At 36.1% G+C, this 18507-nt stretch overlaps 1 protein-coding gene across 6 annotated transcripts in view; it reads left to right on the top strand.

Annotated features, from left to right (window-relative positions):
• Positions 1 to 18507, top strand: part of LOC120636213 (coiled-coil domain-containing protein AGAP005037) — a 175879-nt gene that overhangs the window by 67993 nt on the left and 89379 nt on the right. For 5 of the 6 annotated variants that reach the window (XM_039907581.1, XM_039907584.1, XM_039907583.1 and 2 more), the window contains 5 exons: positions 3071 to 3222; positions 5235 to 5336; positions 7088 to 7253; positions 7536 to 7734; positions 15682 to 15850. In XM_039907581.1, the coding sequence (XP_039763515.1) occupies positions 3071 to 3222; positions 5235 to 5336; positions 7088 to 7253; positions 7536 to 7734; positions 15682 to 15850 (788 nt within the window). The remainder of the gene's footprint in view (positions 1 to 3070; positions 3223 to 5234; positions 5337 to 7087; positions 7254 to 7535; positions 7735 to 15681; positions 15851 to 18507) is intronic. The other variant, XM_039907585.1, reaches the window with a different exon arrangement.

Here is an 18507-nt window from a genome sequence, read left to right as displayed (position 1 = left end):
TAACTCATCGTGAAATAGTTCTGTTAACTTATTGTTATACTTTTGTCAATTATAGCATAACCTACAATCAATGCACTAGCGGACCGATGCTATTTATTTTAATGATGAAAGCACGAATATTCGACAGTATTTCACTGAACATATATTTAATATCGAAAGAATCATTGCCTTTATCGCCGCAATTATTGTCGCTATAAATGATTGACTCCACATTCGCTTTTTACTGCACTTCATACTTGACGAACACATTTAAATGTATTATTGTATATCAGCTGTCTACGCGGACAAATCCCTCACTCAAGTAGGAGAGAGACAGATGTCGAACGCTGCCGAACGCGGAGTAGACCAGGGCGAAAAAAAAAATGGTACGAAATTCACCCGTCAAAATATCAGCTTTTTTAAAAAAGTTGGTATGTTTTCTTTTCGTTGAAATATCTACTTTTCGATGGTGAAAAAAAAAAGAAGTCTCTATCGAGCTATTAACTCATGTTTATGCGTGGCCGCTATTTTGAAAAACAACGAAAATCTTTGACTTATATGTAAGCAAAATATTCAAATTCCCTTTAATAATATTATTTATATATTTTACATTGTGTTACGGGCTTAAGGAAACATTATTAGTCTAGGCCCTTTTGATCAAAAAGGTTGAACGCCGCTCGTTGCGATGCGCCGCGCCGAACCGCGAACGGAAAAAGTCGCGCTGCGCGTAATTTTTGCGCGCGGGGCCTTTTATCGTAACTCCCACTCGAGGAAGGTCAACCGCGTATATCTTCTTCTTAGTCGTTACAGTCTTGACAGACTGGTCGTGGTCGTCATCTGGGTGTAGTGGCTCGCTTGACAATCCTTCGCCACTCTTCTCTAACGGTTACCTTTCTTGCGCATTCATGTAGAGGAGCCACGATTGTGGCCTTAACTTGGTCCGTCCATCTCCTCATCGTTGATCTTCCGCGTGCGTATATCTAGCTCTTAATAAATAGGTACTGTTGCTAAATTCATCCCTCTACGTGTTCCATAATAAGGTTATAATACCTGCCAAGAATATTTATGCATATTTATTTTAATTTTTTGTTTTATTTCCCTGGCTGCCGTAGCCAGGAAAATAATATATATGTATATAAAAAGTTGTGTTTGAAGTATATATATATATATATATATATACACTTCAAACAACTTTTTTTTAATTAAAAGTTTTTTTTATCCTTTTCATATTTTATAAATTAAAATAGGCCAAACCTATAATTGATATCTATAATATGAATCGCTAAGCTTCCGCGCATTTTGCTCAACATTGATGCAGATCTTTTTCTCATGATTGCGTAGAAGTCATCAAGGCGATTTTCCGCAAACATTTTTGATGCGAAGCGCGGCAGCCCCGACAATACTCCGAAGCCATTATTGTATTGTATACGTAGGTCGTTATTGGCCCTCCTACATCCACCAGCTGCACGTATAGATTGTTTGACAATATGCTTTGAAAAGTGTTAGCTTCACTTCACTTCCCTTGTACACCGTGACTTCATATCACATCTTTTCGCCAACGCCCTTCGCTCCCGCTCACCCGATGTCGTCGAGCCCTGGGGCTCTTCTCATGGCGAGCTTTCGCGCTCGCCCCACTCCCCCGGTGACGCCGTAGCAACCACTCAGGTGGTTATCGGCAAGTGTCCTTCCGAAAAAGCAAAAAAAAAAAGCTCCCGCTCAATATCTTTCTTGTCATTCAAGTCCTCTGTTACCAAATTGTCACAGATACTAAACTCCGTCACTCTATTAAGAAATACTCCATTAGTAGTTACTGGAGGAACGTCATCCACGGAGCTACCTTTACTCTTAAAGACTAGAAGCTTACGCAGAGAGAGCTTAAGAGACGCAGCATAGTTCTCGTAAGTGCACTAATTGATGGACTCAGCAAGACGATATCGTCTGCACAGCTTAAATTATTAACTGTAGTCCCGTCTTTAGAGCAACCGATTTCAACCCTACTGAGCTCACTAACAAGCTGGTTAATATATAATTTAAACAGATCAGGAGATGTTACCCTGTCTAACCCCACACTCAAGGTAATAAGCCACTGAGTACTCGCCAGCCCATTTGGCTCCCTATTCACCGTCGCCGGGACCTGCATTTAATTTCGATTCTGTACGGTGTGTTATTTAATAAGAAGAATATAAAGTTCAAGGAAAAGTTGAAGGAAAAGTTCAACTTTGTAGGAACTAACAAGGAACTAAACTCTGACTTGAGATCATGTCGTATGCTGCCACTGAGCATGCCATTCCACAAAACAAAGTTTTATAAGCTTTCCTTAACAGTGCAAGCTATCGAATTGTGGAATACTCTACCTACTAACATACGATTGACAAAATCGCTTGATATATTTAAAAACGCAGTTAAATTTTATTATCTTGCGACACTGATTGTTTTTCCGTTTATTTATTAATATATATATATTTATATATAGATATATAGATATGTATATATGTATATAGATATATAATTATATATATATATTTCTTCTCTAAAATTTTATCATAATATATATTATTATTTATTTTATTTGTGTAATTTTTGTTTATGTATTCGTATGTTGTTAGAATATAGGTTTATAATAATTTTACACCACCTATTTGTTCTCGCTCTTGTTGTCCTAATCCTAAGTTTGCCTGCCAGAGATCGCTTCTAAGCGATAAGGCCGCCTTTTGCATTCTACTCCAGTCTATGTGTTTCTCTCCATACGTTCTTTATTTTCCCAATAAATCAAAATAAATAAATGGAGCTCCTTTTATCCCCCTATTTAGTTTTAATTTAAGGAAGGTAATTTTTATGCTATTTATATAATTGAATTTTGTTTTTATATTTCTGATCTGCCGCTACCACACGGCCGATCAGAGATTAGAAGGAGTACAGTTGTCACCACCCCTTCTCTTCCCAAGGGTCTCGTACGATTTATTACTGCAACCATCTACTGTGATCACCATATGCCTAGCGTGGAAGAGTTTGCCCATAATCAGGGCAAACTCTTCCATTTGGGAGGGGCCTTTAGCCAAGCTTTTTTACTTATTTAATTATTTTTCTCCAGGGGGAGTATCTGATGGAGAAGCCAGAGGGCCGCCTCGAGGCCGATCTAGCCGTCGCGAAGATCCACGGCGTCACACTCTGGCAGGCAACCACGACATCTTTATGCATCCTCACCACCAGTCAGGCCTTAGTAGCAATACAATCCATATGGAGGTAAGAGTAGTTTAAGTAGATAGTAAGAAGATGGCAGCGCACTTTTTAGCTAGAGTACTTGATATATTGGAATATCATCTAAACTTCAAAGAGGTAATTATTTAATCATTATTTTTTTGTTTTGGTCGTTGTTGCGTGAAAGTAGTAAGTCATCAGTGTAACTGTATGGCGAAGCTTTATTCATACTGAAAGAATACTTATATAGGTATATAACAAATAATAATTTAAGCAGATAAAATCCACCCAATTCTCTCAAATTAAAATAACATCATAATATATTATAATCAGTAGGTAGGAGCACAAGTATCTTATACGTTATTTTGTTAAATAATTATTAAATTAAAATATACTTACAATACAACGTTTCCTTGCACTACTACAAGAATACATGTGCTTTTTTCACTTAGTAGGAAGTATATTCGAACGAGACTTCGGACTTTCGTTATACATCTAATTTATTCAGGTATTTACAAAACAATATCATTTAATTGGTACCATTTATAATTTTCCTTAAAGTTTATTTTATTGTTTACTTATTTAATTTGTTAATTATATTTTATTCTATTAATTTTATTATGTTTTTTTAGTCTTATCTGTGAATTCGAAAAACTAATAGTTTTTGAGTAAAGCACTGCCATAGTTTCTACAGAAAGAAATCAGATAAAGCCCTAACATCACATGCAAAAATAAAAACACGTGACTCCTATCACTTTATTAGGTACGCATCGCGTAGCGCAGGTACTATGAGGGTGTCGGTATTTTATCTTCAATAGGGTTGTCATAAGAAACACTTAGAATGTTTTGAATTCGTTTGTCTTGAAAAATAAATATGCTTCTTTTGATATAATATTTTGCGTGTCTTATGCAATATCGCATCCTTAAAATTTGTTTCGTAATTCGGTTACACGTTGTGTATATTCAAAGTTCCAAGATCTAGATCGGTGAATTTGTTTGAACCGAACATAAGTAATTAACAAAGAAAGAAAAGAACATAATTTAGAACTTATAATATAGGAATGTATTCAATTGTACTCCATTGCCCTAACAAGTTGCTCGTTAAACGCGATAAAAATATACCGGCTTGGAAATCGTATTTCGCGCTAAGCGTCCCGCTCACAGACTGATTAATTATTTTCAATACTTATAGAGTACTTAAGCTTGACCTGCATTCCTGTAAATATTCACAAAGGCAGAGACGAGTGAAAAACAAAATCCGAAAGTCAATAATTTTAATTAATGTGTTGAATTATTACTCGACGAACTTTATTTCAAAGCTGACTGAATTTTCAATTTTCCCTCGGGAACTTCATAAAGAATTGGAATAAAAGATACCTATGTTCTTTTTCATGTCAAAGGCTACACGCATGCCAAATTTCATCCAAATCCGTTCTGCCGTTTTTGCGAGATTGAGTAACAAACATCCACACTTTCACATTTATAAGTAGGAAGTTGGTTTAATTATTATTTATATTATTTATTTCCTATTTATTATTTATATAAAATCTTTTTGTCCTGCTCTTCGAAGCTTGCGTAGATACTTGGGTCTACGACGTTGAAGCACGCTTTTGTCGACCTTTCAGGCACATGAGTGAGCGATGTGGTCTGATTATGTGGGAGGTCCCAGGTTCGATCCCCGGCAGAGAATATTGGATGTTGGATTAAATTTATTTCGGTCTGGTCTGGTGGGAGGCTTCGACCGTAGCTAGATACCACCCAGACAAAGACGTTCAGGACAAAGCACTCTGGCACGATGTCGCGTAGAAACTCGACGAGCGAACGAGATAGGGAGTATGGATTTAATGTAACTGCCATATCCCTAGCAGGTTAGCCCGTAAAAATCATTAACTGCATGATCTCTTACCATCATGTGGGGTTGAGTAAACGGCAAACTTATAGAGAGAAAAAAAAAGTATTCTAAATAGGAATTCACAAAGGAATTATTATTTTTTTAAATTTTTGTATTTTTTTCTGTTTCTTTTATTTATTATTATTTTTTATTTATAAATGTCTAGAAATACAACAAAGTACAGGCGCTAGTCAACATGCCTGAGTATGCGACGGTAAACAAAAATCGCGACACGAAGACGAACCGAAGCCTAGTTCGAATGAAAAAGGTATAAATTTCTCTTAAGTTAAATTATATTTACACTAAGAAAGTGAAAACATATTTTTGCATTAAGTACCTACTTCTCACAATTTTATTTTCGTAGTTCTCTTAACTTCGCAGTGTTCACTGAAAGAGAAAAGAAAACAAAACACGCTTACCATTTGATCGCGGTAAATCAAATCAAATCGCGGCGGTCGGTTCGTCTACTCAGCTGCTCTGTATTAAACAAGATGAAAGTTTTATGTTCTTTATTTCATTTCTAATATGATTAATTCTCCCTCTTGCTGGATCACAAATCCTTATCGTATTTATTTAAATATTGTTTTTTTTTGTGTAGATATTCCAAAAACTCTTTTTTTTTTGTATGCTGTGTAGTTGTGTTTAAGTGAGCCGTGAGTATTTGAGGAATCTCTATAACTTACTTACAATGAGGTGCCGAACCTTTTGTAATTTGAAATACTTATATGAATAGGTAGCTGTTTTTTTATGTTTGGAAATCTAAACGTAGAGTAAAAGTATGCAATGCTTGCAAATGCTCGTTATAATTTTTATCTATATAAATGAAAAATCTCTCGACCGACTTTTTTGCCTGGTGTGAGGCTTCGGCCAGTGGCTAGTTTTCAATCTCCCGACAAGGATTTGCCGCCAAGCCGTATAACATTCCGGTACGATGTCGCGTAGAAACCCATTAGGGATAATGGTTAAATGCTATACAAATAAACAGTTAGCCCGTAACCATCTGAGACTGCGTCATTCCTAAACACCCTGTTAGATTGCAGTCAAGGGTCAACTTGTAGTGGAATAAAACCAACTTCTCGCATCGAAAGTCCCTCTATTAATCAAAAAAAAAAAAACTGATCTAAGGTTAAAATTTCAAACATGCCTTTTTGGAAAATTTACGAAATGAAAAGCTTCTAGGTTCCTGGGATTCCAGTTATATATGTTACGCAGAATTTACAACCAGAATTATGTAATAGGTATACGGTTTCACGAGCGCTACTCATAGGGACACATTACATATACGTTACGTAATATACGTTTATATATTCGTAGGTACGCCCTAATATTCCAAAATTAAATGATGATCGCAATTAATTGTGATTAAAATTCATTAAAAGAATTTACAAATCGTTAACCTAATAATTTATTAGACATTGAACATAAATTTGGCAAAAATATAATTAACTTCAAACTAACATTAATATTTTCAAAAAATATAAGCTGACTAACTGTTCACTGATGGGCATTGTACCCAAAATGCTGGCGCTATTGCCCCTTTGAATTGCTAGACTTGGCCACTGGGCTAAATAAGCGCCATCTCTTGGGTCACTAGACTTCAAGAGCAATTTTGGGACACGATGTTGATATTTCGTGTAATTTAACAGATACACATAAACGTAATATATAAATGGTCATGTGCGGCTTTATAAGATATTAACACAGAGTGTGCATACAAAATTTTTGATTGAATTTAGGTATCTAGCACACGTTATTAAGATCATAAGTTTGTAGCCTGTACTTTCAACAGACGCCTTTGAAATTATAGAAAATAAAGTTAAATTATAATTTACAAAATAAATGAATTAGTTTACAAATTAATAATTATCATGCACGCCTGATGTAACACACTCGTGAGGAAACGTTATGCCAAAAAGAGACTAGAGTATCTTATGAATTTGCATCTCCATTTGCAAGATTATTCATTATTTAGGTACGAGTAAGGACGTTAAAACTTATGTATTTTAAAATTGTTTGTAGCCCATGATGATAGAATATCAGCCTTCGAGCCTTTCTCTATTTGAAGATGACCCCGGCGTTATGTCGGAGGTCGAAACTTCTTCTACTGGATTTAGGCGTGGTGGGAAGCAAAGGTCTTCCCTTCCGGTTGTTCGGACTCCAAGCAAGACCCTCGAAAGACCTTTGGGTGAGTATTCTTTAGTTTCATTGATAATGTTTACAGCACGTTATGTTCTATAATCGCTTGAGACAAGTATTCAAGACAAAGTATTCTAAATTATCTATTCACTAGCAGTGCGGAGTTTAGTTCATAATAAATTTATGAGAGGTTATTAATTATTGCGGTCGAACTTTATTTACAAAAAAATATTATAGTTTTGCATAAACTTTGATATTTTATACAAGTAATATAAATCGTTAGATATAAAACCTAAATATAAAATTAGTAAATCATGGCTATTTTGGGCAGGTTTAGTGTTTCTACAGTACAGAAGCGAGACAAAGCGAGCCCTGTTGCCCAACGAAATCACCTCAATAGATACTGTGAAAGCACTTTTTGTGCGAAGTTTCTCGAAGCAGTTGACAATGCAATACATGGACAGTGCCCATGTAAAGATCTACATCCACGACTCTTCAAAGGATATGTTTTATGAGTTAGAAGATGTGAGGTAAGTGTATCTATGTTTATTTTAATGGTATAGTGTAAGACTACTGTCCATATATTTTGATTAATTAATTAAGTGAATTCTTTGTTGTTCATATAAAAACAAAATACAAAATGAAAAACGAAACAACAGAGAAACTTAAAAAACTAGCTTAGGTTTGCAAAGGCGGTTTTATTGCTAATGCGATCTCTCCCAGACAACCTTTGGTGAAAGTAATACTTGTAAGGAACGGGTTGGTGCGGCTAAAAAATTTAAATATTAGATAGAATCAGGCGTTATTTCGCGGAATTCCTCAGAATTCGCCATCAAGATTAATTTTCATAAAATATGAATTTTATGAAAATTAAGCTTGATTTGCTATAGTCCGTTAAAAGCAGGAGAATCTGTATGGTGTTATTTATAATTTCTTCAATCTTTATACTCCACACCAAACAGATCATTGGCAAAGTACGCACGTTTCGCTCCAACACCGGAGCCATAATTGTAAAGTCAACCTTTGCTGAGGATGGCCGGTGTAATAAAAATTAGGATCTATAAATTTTAAAATATTACAAAATATACTAGTATATATAAAACATATTACAATAATAAACTACATCCTATAATTTTACACACATGAAAATAGTTTTTTAAACGACAAGGATTTTGCCGGCCGTATGTCAGCAGGTAGGGAATTCCAAATTCTAACACAGTTAATCGTAAAAGAGTTACTTTAATATTTCGGGCGGCTGTACGGAACCTGTAGTTTGCCATCGGTGCGGGAATGTAGCCAGTAATTGTTATCTGCGCTGAAAAAGGTAAAACGTTCTTTCAAATATGGCGAATTCTGAGGAAGAAACAGGACACGAAATAAGAGAGACAAGGAGTGCATCTCTCTCCGCTGACCGAGAGACAACCATTGAAGCTCAGCGCGGAATTTATATATGTGGTCGAACTTTCGCAAGCCATAAATAAAACTGATGCAAAGTTTCTGCAGCCTATCGAGCTTATTAAGGAGATCCTGCTAAAAGTCCGGATAAAATGCATCACCATAGTCCATGGCAGGGAACAAAAAGGAATTGGCAAGAGCGATAATAAGTTTTAAATGGCAGAAGATTCTCCCACCGCCTAAGATAGCCAATAGTGGCATACACTTTTCGCACTAGTCTGAAGTTCAAGAGAAATAACTATCTATTGACAGCTCAAGGTTTCAGACCGTATTGCAGTATTGCAAAACTATGCCATTAAAGTAAACAGGTGGAAGATTATTAAGTTTTGTCAGTTGATTGCGATTATCTATAACGATTTCTTGTGACTTGACTGGATTTACAGCAACAATTCGCCAAGTCAAGTATTCAGTTTACAGATAGCAGAGGAAATTATTTCAGTAGTTTCTGAAGCGTAAATATAAATGAAATGAATGGGAAATAACAGAAGATATAGAGTTAATAATAATGGAAAAGAAAAGGGGTCAAAAGACACTGTAGAACACTTACAAATCACATCAAATCTTATAGGATTAGTAATTTTAGAAAGAGAGATCACGAACGCCTTCCTCCAACTAGAAGGAAAAGTACAAGTCGATGGAGAATAGTTTAACAAGTGAGAAAGAATAGGAGCTAAGCAATATAGGAGCTAAGCTATACAGAGAATAGAACCATCCTAGGACCAATCCCATCACTTCCTACAGAATCAGATTTGATGGCCAAAACGTGCTTCTTAACTTCGTCCATCGTCACTTCGCTGAATTTAATCCAGAAAACCAGCCGTAGGGACTTAAGATGATCAAGAGTAGCTTAATTCAACATTGAAGCAGTTGCTAAGTGGATATTAAGGTCTATATATGAGCCTATACGATGCCAATTTTCACTCACGTTAAGAATACGTTAGGCTTCGCGACGGAGTTTACAACATTGATTACGAAGATTTTTATATTTAACAAGATTATTCTTTGTCAGCGTAGTTTGTATTTACTTTTAGCTGCATTGCTTTTGCTGCTTGTTCAGAAAAGCTTTAATCTCGGGAGTTAACCATGGCGCTGGAAGATGGATTTTAATTGGATAGGTTTCAAAGGAGCGTGCATGTCGAAATACTAAACTTATCGTCCATAGTTTCTGTGCTAAAAATGGTTGTCCAGTTTATTTTATTGAAATCAGACATTAATAAAGAATTGTTAAAATGTCCGAAACTTCGACGCATAACGAGTTGGCGTGGCTTTTCGGTGGTCGAATCTTGTTTGATATAAAAACCAAGTAAAATTATAGTAGAAAACTATTATAACCTTAAATTCTCAATCATTAAAAACCTCGCCTTAACCTACGACGGTTTCGATTCGAGACTCTGGACCCATGGCCATGTAATAATATTTTATTTTTTAATGTGTCCATTTAAGACATGATGATGATTAATTTATACTCGTAATAACGAGAAATGCATACGGGACAAATAAAATACTTTTTTAATAGTAAATATTATGATCAAAAATGTATACGAGACGAAAACTGTATAATGATATACGAACATAAAATAATATTTGTAATAATATGCTGGTAATATGACAGTTAAAAGATCGGTTGCTCTGGAGTTTCTTGCGCCCCTTTTTCTCTAAGACCTCTTACGAATACAGGCATCTTCGTCCGTCTTTTGTATTCTTTTAGAAAAATCGAATTGCATATGGCGCAGCGGTGAGCGCTGTCAATTTAAGCAGTTAAGCAATTTTCCCTGCAGGGGCAATATGGGAATATATAATTTCGGAATTTTCTCTGGTCTGGTCTGGTGGGAGGCTTCGGAGGTGTGTAGTTAACATCCTACCGACAAAGACGTGCCGCTAAGCGATTTAGTGTTCCTGTGCGATGTCGCGTAGAAACCTATTAAGGGTGTGACTACCATACGCCCTAACAGGTTAGCCCGCCACCATCTTAGATGCATCATCACTTACCACCAGGAGAGATTGCAGTCAAGGACTGACTTGTAGTCGATTTAATATATACTAGTATATTGTGAATTTAGCTTTTTACAGATATAATTATATGGCATGCCAAAATCGGGAAAGAAATGATACATTTTACCCAAATTAATTGTAGATACATTAGTATTATCTTGTAACAACTGTTTTTACTTGAAGAACAGTAATCAATGAGCTCATATTTGCAATTAAAAAAGTGTTTGTTTTCGTCTCGTATACATTTCTCGATCATAATATTTACTATTAAAAAAGTATTTTATTTGTCCGGTATGCATTTCTCGTTATTATAAATGAATCATCATCATCATGTCTAAAATGGACTTCTACTACTGGGCATATCTTGTGACACATGAATTAAATCTTTTTAGATGGCCCTGGGCCCAAAGTCTCAATCGAAATAGTAGTAAATGCGGTTTTTGATAAATGTGAATTTACGGCTATTATAGTTTACCATAGTAACAATAATCTTTAAGAGTTCTCTGCCTATGGAGCTGATTAAAATGTTCAATAGCTGTTTAGCAGGCAATGAAGAACTTCTTTATCTGATTAAATCCCAAGCAACTGACTTAATTTAATGAATTTGGAATCTATAGCATAGTAGTAGTACCATTTTTCGTTTAACTCTGATATGAGGAACTATGGACGTTAGGGTCCTATAATTTAGGAACGCCTACCCCATGTTGAAAATCATAGTGTTGGTATTCACCCTAGTTTTTCGCTGGAGAAGCTTGGGTACTCTGGATACATGTACGCGGCTCAAGACCATAGGGCGTGGCCTATTCGATAGCTATGTTTTGCAGTGTACATCCATCGATCGGTTTAGCTCACGGGGTGATTTAGCTGAAAGCTAGTGTCAGAATAAAGATGTAATGCTATGTAACATATTACACGATCAGGAAATGCCGCGCAACCTGTCCCCTATGAATAAGAAGTGTGCCCACATGTGAGACTCCAAGAAGTGAGAGAGAAGGGGGTAACGGAATTAATTACTACTCGTAGGAGACATAATTATCAAACTCCCACACAGCAGGTTTGAAGACTGATAAAAATAACTTTAACCTGACCTAAATAATAACATTTAATTATGTATGTGATGTTTTATGTCATACATAAGCAAACAGTTCTTATTGAACTGGTGTTTTTCATAATTCCTACTTATTAACTTCGCTAACTAGCTCCTGGGTCTAGTGGTAACCATGTTCTACTACGAATCTAGAGGTGTTGGGTTCGAATCCCGGGTCGTGCCAAATAATTGTTACGTATAATATTTTTTTGTTAGAAAATTATCAGTATTGGCCAGAGTTAAACAATCGGTGGAGTCAACCACCGTACCACGATCCGGGTTAGTATTACTTGTTGTTAATATTACGTGCGATAAAAGTTAATCCGGCATTTATTAATGAATCAGCGTGGTGGGTCTACGCTCTATAACCTTCTCCTATTAGAAGAGGTCTGTGCCCAGCAGAAGACGTTCATAGGCTGAAGGCGATGATGGATGAAATGTACCGGTATCACACTAATGTTATCGCAAAGGTATAGCGACTATAATAGGAATGATCGGGAGATATCGGCGTGGCGTTGCGCGGTAGAGGGCAACTACGACGGGCGGATATTTTCCAGTTTAATACGCGTCGGTGCGGTGTTCCCATCATACGGGATCTCGGGTAAACTTAGCAAGTTTTATGTGCTACTAAACCGTCTCGTTCGAACTAAAATGTGGTCCTCGAAGCCGAAAAAGGAAGGCATAATTCATGTGCACGACGAACGTTGCCCGTAAGTAGCTTTTCCGTAAGCTTTGTATACAAACAAATAAATACTTACGTTGTTTGTTTGTTTACCGTATAGTTGTTGATACCAGCGCAGATAATTTTTTTTTTGCATACTCTAAATTAAACGTTGTTAAGTTTATTTTCATTCACTTTACAATTTATTTATTTATCCATACCACATCGCATAATAATATCGTTTAGTAAAACTCTTGAGTTACTGTGCGTACTTTTATTAGTCGATAATATGAAAACGTATATATATATTTAAACGTATAATATTAATATATCTTATATATATATTTCTTGTGTGCGTGTGTATGTCACCGAACTCCTCCTAGACGGCTGGACCGATTTATATGATTTTTTTGGTATACGCTTGGGTGGCACCCTGGATGGTTTAGATTCACAAATTAGCCCGACAGATGGCCCTGGGGTCCGCTAGTATATATATATTTCTTTGTGTACGTCTGTATGTCACTGAACTCCTCCTAGACGGCTGGACCGAATTGAATGAATTTTTCGGTATGCGTTTGGGTGGCACCCTGGATGGTTTAGATTCACAAATTAGCCCGACAGATGGCGCTGGGGTCAGCTAGTATGTATATCTATATATACATATATATATATATATATATATATATATATATATATATGCATTCGCTATCATTACCTGATAAAAACTTCAAGTTTGAGTAGGTATAATGCGTCCCCGTGTAAGAGACTGTAAAAATAGTATCATAATATTGAAAAAATATCACACGCGTGACTTGTACCTTCTAGTTGCCATTATAGTTAGTAGGTGGGTACGTATTTTATGATAAAATCGTAAAAAAAAAACTAAAAACGGGGATAACTACCCTCTGTCTTAAACCGCATAAGTCTTAAACCGCATAACCTTTTTTTTTAATACGAGAAATGGGCGAAGGAGGGGAAGGGGTAGGCTTTTTCATTCGTTACTGTTATACGAAATTTCACAGCAGATTTAAATATATTGTCTAGTTTGATGCTTCAGCCATGGCAAGTGCCACGCAAAGCATTTTCCAGCGGTAGGAATCAAACGCACTTGGCGTTGGACGCCGCTGTGTTGTCTCCCCCAATATACTTTTTTATAGTAAGAATTGACGGACCAAGTATATGGCCCATCCCATGACAAGTTGAAAATCACCAGCTATAAACAGAGCAACACTTCACTGTACACGCAAGAAGCACGTCCTGCTACATCCGCCCTGTGTCCGCCTCATGTACTTGTTACTACACCGGCAACCACGCCCTTCAAACTGGAACACAGCATTTAACGAAAATAAGCGTGGCGATAGTAATTCCCCGGACGAGCTCTGTCACAAAAATATTTACTACCAAAATGAATGGCAGGTCGCATTGTCATCGGCAGCCAGGTCGATGCCGAATCATCCATGGAGGTGCGCGCAGTACTCGGCAGGCAGGCAGTTTAATTTGTTTGGTGACGAAATTTCCCTTAAAAAAGCCACGCGCAAGCCTGTAAAAAAGCTCTACAGTCTTTGGTCTGCGTTAGATATTCGCGTTCCGGTACTTTGCCGCGTAAAAACGATTAGGAGTTTGGGTTTTAGTGTAAATGCCATACTGAATATATACGTACCTGGTGAAGCATAATGGCTAAAATAATTACGTGACAGAAGGTCGGAATAGCTATTATGCAGTGGTTTTCACGTCCAGTTGTCGAAATGCAAAACATAAATACAACCAACTATTCCGACGTTATGCACCTTTAGTTGTTAGGCTATAGTAGTAAAATTAAACGCTAAATTAAAATAAAATGTTGCGAAGGTGGAACAATGGAAACTTGAATTTAATTTTTATTGCCAAGAGCTCCTAAATGGAATTAATTCAATTTTGCTACCTTTGAAATTTTCCATGGGAATCAGGACTTGAGGCTTCATGTAATTCACTCAACGTCAAATACTACCCAAGTTATATTCAGGCTAAGAGCATGGACACATTACCATGACGACGCGACGTGACGTCACGCCGATACCGTGACGTTTGAACTCGGTGCGTCAACGCTGCTACATGGTACAATCGATGACGGTTACGCCCCTGCTTTCAGTTGGTGGATCATTTTCGTACCGTCTTTAATTGAATTTTGATTGTTGCTAAAGGCTCGTATTTATTAAAAGACATATTTAAAAAAATATTATGTCGATTTATTAAGATAACAACTGGTTCGAGAACAAAACATTGCATCGCTATTTTACAATAAAAGCCGCGACGCGACTTTTTACCGATTCTTTCACGGTGTTTCGGTACGGTACCTACTTTAAAGATTTTAAACTAAGCTAATCGACATTTCTTAAATATAGTTCAACCGGTACATACTATTTCGACCCAGTTGCATGATCGTGGTCACGATGGGGCTGCGTAGGTACGAGATGTCAAGTTGGATGTCACTGGCAGAATCTGACTATCCGCTTTCGTGTTCTTTTCGTTTACCTATAGGAAGGATTTTTTTTATAACTATAACCTTTGTACTTCATTAAGCTTTCTTTTTGCGTAAAATTAGTAATATAAGCCTGCCTGGTAAAGCAGCGCCACCTCCCGGCTCAATTCTTTTTTCAAACCAACCAGGAACCCATTGAAATTTACATATAAAATTGTATTAAAACGGACCAGCTCTTTAGGATGAGCTTGGGGACACGTGCAGAAGAATTATGTATACAGGGTTAAATAAAAAAGACCAGAAAGTTCTTGGCCTGTAGTTTCTGTCATTAAAACTAACAGCAAAGTTGGACGACTTTTCAAAATTAAGTATTTATTTATTTCATACAAAACCATAATGTTATTTATGTAAAATTACAATAAACTGTGAAACTAAATACATGTGATTCGACAACGTCGCGTAGTCGGGTCTCCTTGTCACAATAGAGTGAAAGTAGACGATGTTACATTACAGAGTAGGAGCAAGTAGAGTATCAATGTATAATATTGAACAGTGAACATTTCACAAACTATCGATTTAAAAAAAGTTTTAGAACAAAAGTTGTTAGTTTTAATGTAAACGACTAAAGTCCGAGAGCTATCTGTTATTTTTTGTTTTACATAGTATATATGTATTTCACTCTCCGTTTGAACCTTCACTAGACTTTCACGAATATTTGAAGATCTAAATAAATCAAATCGATCCATCCGTTGTCTTCATATAAATGAAGATAAAGATTATCGCAATCGATAGTTTTGTATGCCAAATTGAGTTTCTTTTGGCAGGGCTCATCTACGGGATATTCGAGATAGGTCAGTACTTCGCCTGTTTGAAGCTGCTGACATTGGAGGTGGAGTATTCCCCGGTGCAGTGGGCGTGGGATCTGTGCCGATGCCGCCGGGCGCTACCGACTCTTCTTCTTCTTCTTTGCTCTGGGATCAGAGAGGCGATTGCGTAAGAAAACCTTATTTATTTATTGTTAAAACTTAAAATTTATGGTTTCATTTGTCAAATAGTAAACTCAATTTTAAAAAAACAAAAGATAAATCATCAAGACCAGTGAAGTTCGTTTGGCCATGTAATTTTTGTTTTAATTAATTTGTTTAAATTATGAAAGTATTTTTTGGTGGAATAAATAAGATGGCTCGAAGATTTACTTTATTTTTATTTTCAAGTCACCAGTCAACTTAAGCGATTCACTAAATGAACAATTTGACACAATACGAATTACCTATACTTGTCTGTGACCTATTCTATAAATTAATGATCCATCCCTCTAATGGCCGTACAGGTACAGAGTATAATTGTCAATAACTAAGATTTATACTCTGGGTGAATCATAAATATCAATTATCAACTTACCTACCTACATAAAATAAATACACCAACTATACGGTGAGTTTTATAAAGCTTTGACGTGTTCTTCTGAACTATTCACTCATTGGAAGTAAAAGTTTCAACTTTTAGTTCCCTTTGCGCGCGAATCACACATTTTCCGAATGGCAGAACTAATTTCTTGTCAATGGGAAAATGTTTTAATACTTCACTGTAAGTAATAAATCGAAGTTCAGTAAAGTTTGTTAGTTCATAAATAGCCTTTGACATGTACTTCTGAACTGAAATTTATCAACGTTCACTTCTCTTTGCGAGTTCACTTCTCTTTGCGAGTTCAGTTCTCGAGCGAAACACACATTTTTCATACGAATGAACTAATTTCCTGTTAATGTAAAATGCTAAATTACTTCATTGAAATTTATGAATTTATGTTTTATAAAGCTTGTTAACTATCAACAAATGAAACCATAATGCTCACTTATGAGTACGTCACGTCAGATTTTAGTTTTGTTCGCTGTTGAAAATTGTAAAATAGGTATGCCTACACCCTACTGAAAGAAGTTTAATGAAATAGTCATACAAACGAGCGTTCATTTGTAGAACTTCTTGGCGCAACGGTTTCAAGCTGGAGGTTCCGGGTTCGATTCCCGGCAGGGAAAATTGGAGAATTTATGATTTATGAATTTACTCTGGTCTGGTCCGATGGGAGGCTTCGGCCGCGGCTAGATACCGACTAAGACGTGCCGCTAAGCGATTTAGCGTTCCGGTACGATGTTCCGGTATGTTGTTGCTTATACTTTAACGTATAACAGCTGAAGGGCCCTGACATGGCGTTTAGTTTTAGCATGGTTACTTGTAATGTCCTAAGCAATTCATAAAAAGTCAGCTAAGAGACAAAAAAAATATTTATGAAAAAATTTGTTAAACTTAAACAAGAAGATTAAACAATGACGTGTGGTTGCTTCGAATATCTTAAACAATTTTAAAAGAGTCAGCGAAGAGAAAATTAATTATTTTTAAAAATAATAGTTAAACTCAAAGGAAAAGAAAGGCTTTAAGGAAAGATTACAGCAAAAGTTTTAAAAAAGTTAGGACGGGAGCTGTCCAGCGCATCAACTAACCCTATTGTAAAGAATACCGCGTTTCTTAGAAATTATACCTTCCTACGCTCCTATCGCCGCACTATAAAGCCTTGAACTTAAATACTGTTTAAACTAAAAACATTTTCTAACATCTTGTACTTCTGCTTTGACTTAAACTTAAACGCAAATTGACCGACTTTAGTATGCATAGCTCTTAACGCGCTCTCTAGAAATATGGTACCATCAATAATAATTTTAATCTCCTAATAGCATTGCCCACAATACACGTGTTGAGAGATATATAAAATTACATACATTTTCCGGGCGTTTTTGATACTTGACGGATAGAGCCTATATATACATATATGCACGCGGCATAAATAATACCTTTAGCACGGCTAGCATGGGCAAAAATAATTTATCTTCTCCCAGAGCATTATCAACTTTCAGAGCATTGGCGCACAAGTAGAAATAATTTATTTATTTATTTATTTATTAGCTTTTCAAGGGAAACAAACAGTACTATTACACATAAAAGTAATGCCGTATTTTTGTATCACATAAACCAATGAAGTTCCCACAACTTGGTTATACATATAATACGATAACATTAACCACAATTGCTTAGGAATAAGTACCTAGCAAGCAATTATTATACAAAAAAAGAAAGAAAAAATTAATTAAAACATAAATGAAAAACTAAAACTTTAAAGCTTATAATACTTATTTAGCCATAATAAATTTCCTAAAAGTGTCAATTTTGACATGAAAAATATAATATCCAAATAACATATGTGTAATGTTCAACGGGGATAAACTTCTCCTATTCCATGTTCCCGTGCTTTAGCAGGTGGACACGTTAATTATATCCCCTATCAGGGGATATAATCGGGGGATATAATTTTTGACTCCGTCCTATGCTAGCTCTGCTGGTGTGCGTTAGAAGGTATCAATACGTGCGGAAACGTGTATCCGTTTAGGAAACGCTCCTTATTTTCGCATATAAGAACACTGCATGCATAGGCCGTAGGGTGAATAGGGTAGGTATGGCTGAACATCGTAATATTTATAGAGCTCATATAAGTTTTACGTACTTATAACACTTATAAGGCTTGTAACACTTCCACTTCCATTTAGATAAATTTAAGCCAGCTCAGATCAGATCTATGGTATTATGGTAGCATAGTAGGTACT

This window comes from Pararge aegeria, chromosome Z, assembly GCF_905163445.1.
Source record: "Pararge aegeria chromosome Z, ilParAegt1.1, whole genome shotgun sequence".
Lineage (NCBI taxonomy): Eukaryota > Metazoa > Arthropoda > Insecta > Lepidoptera > Nymphalidae > Pararge > Pararge aegeria.
This window is presented reverse-complemented; position numbering and strand designations above follow the sequence as displayed.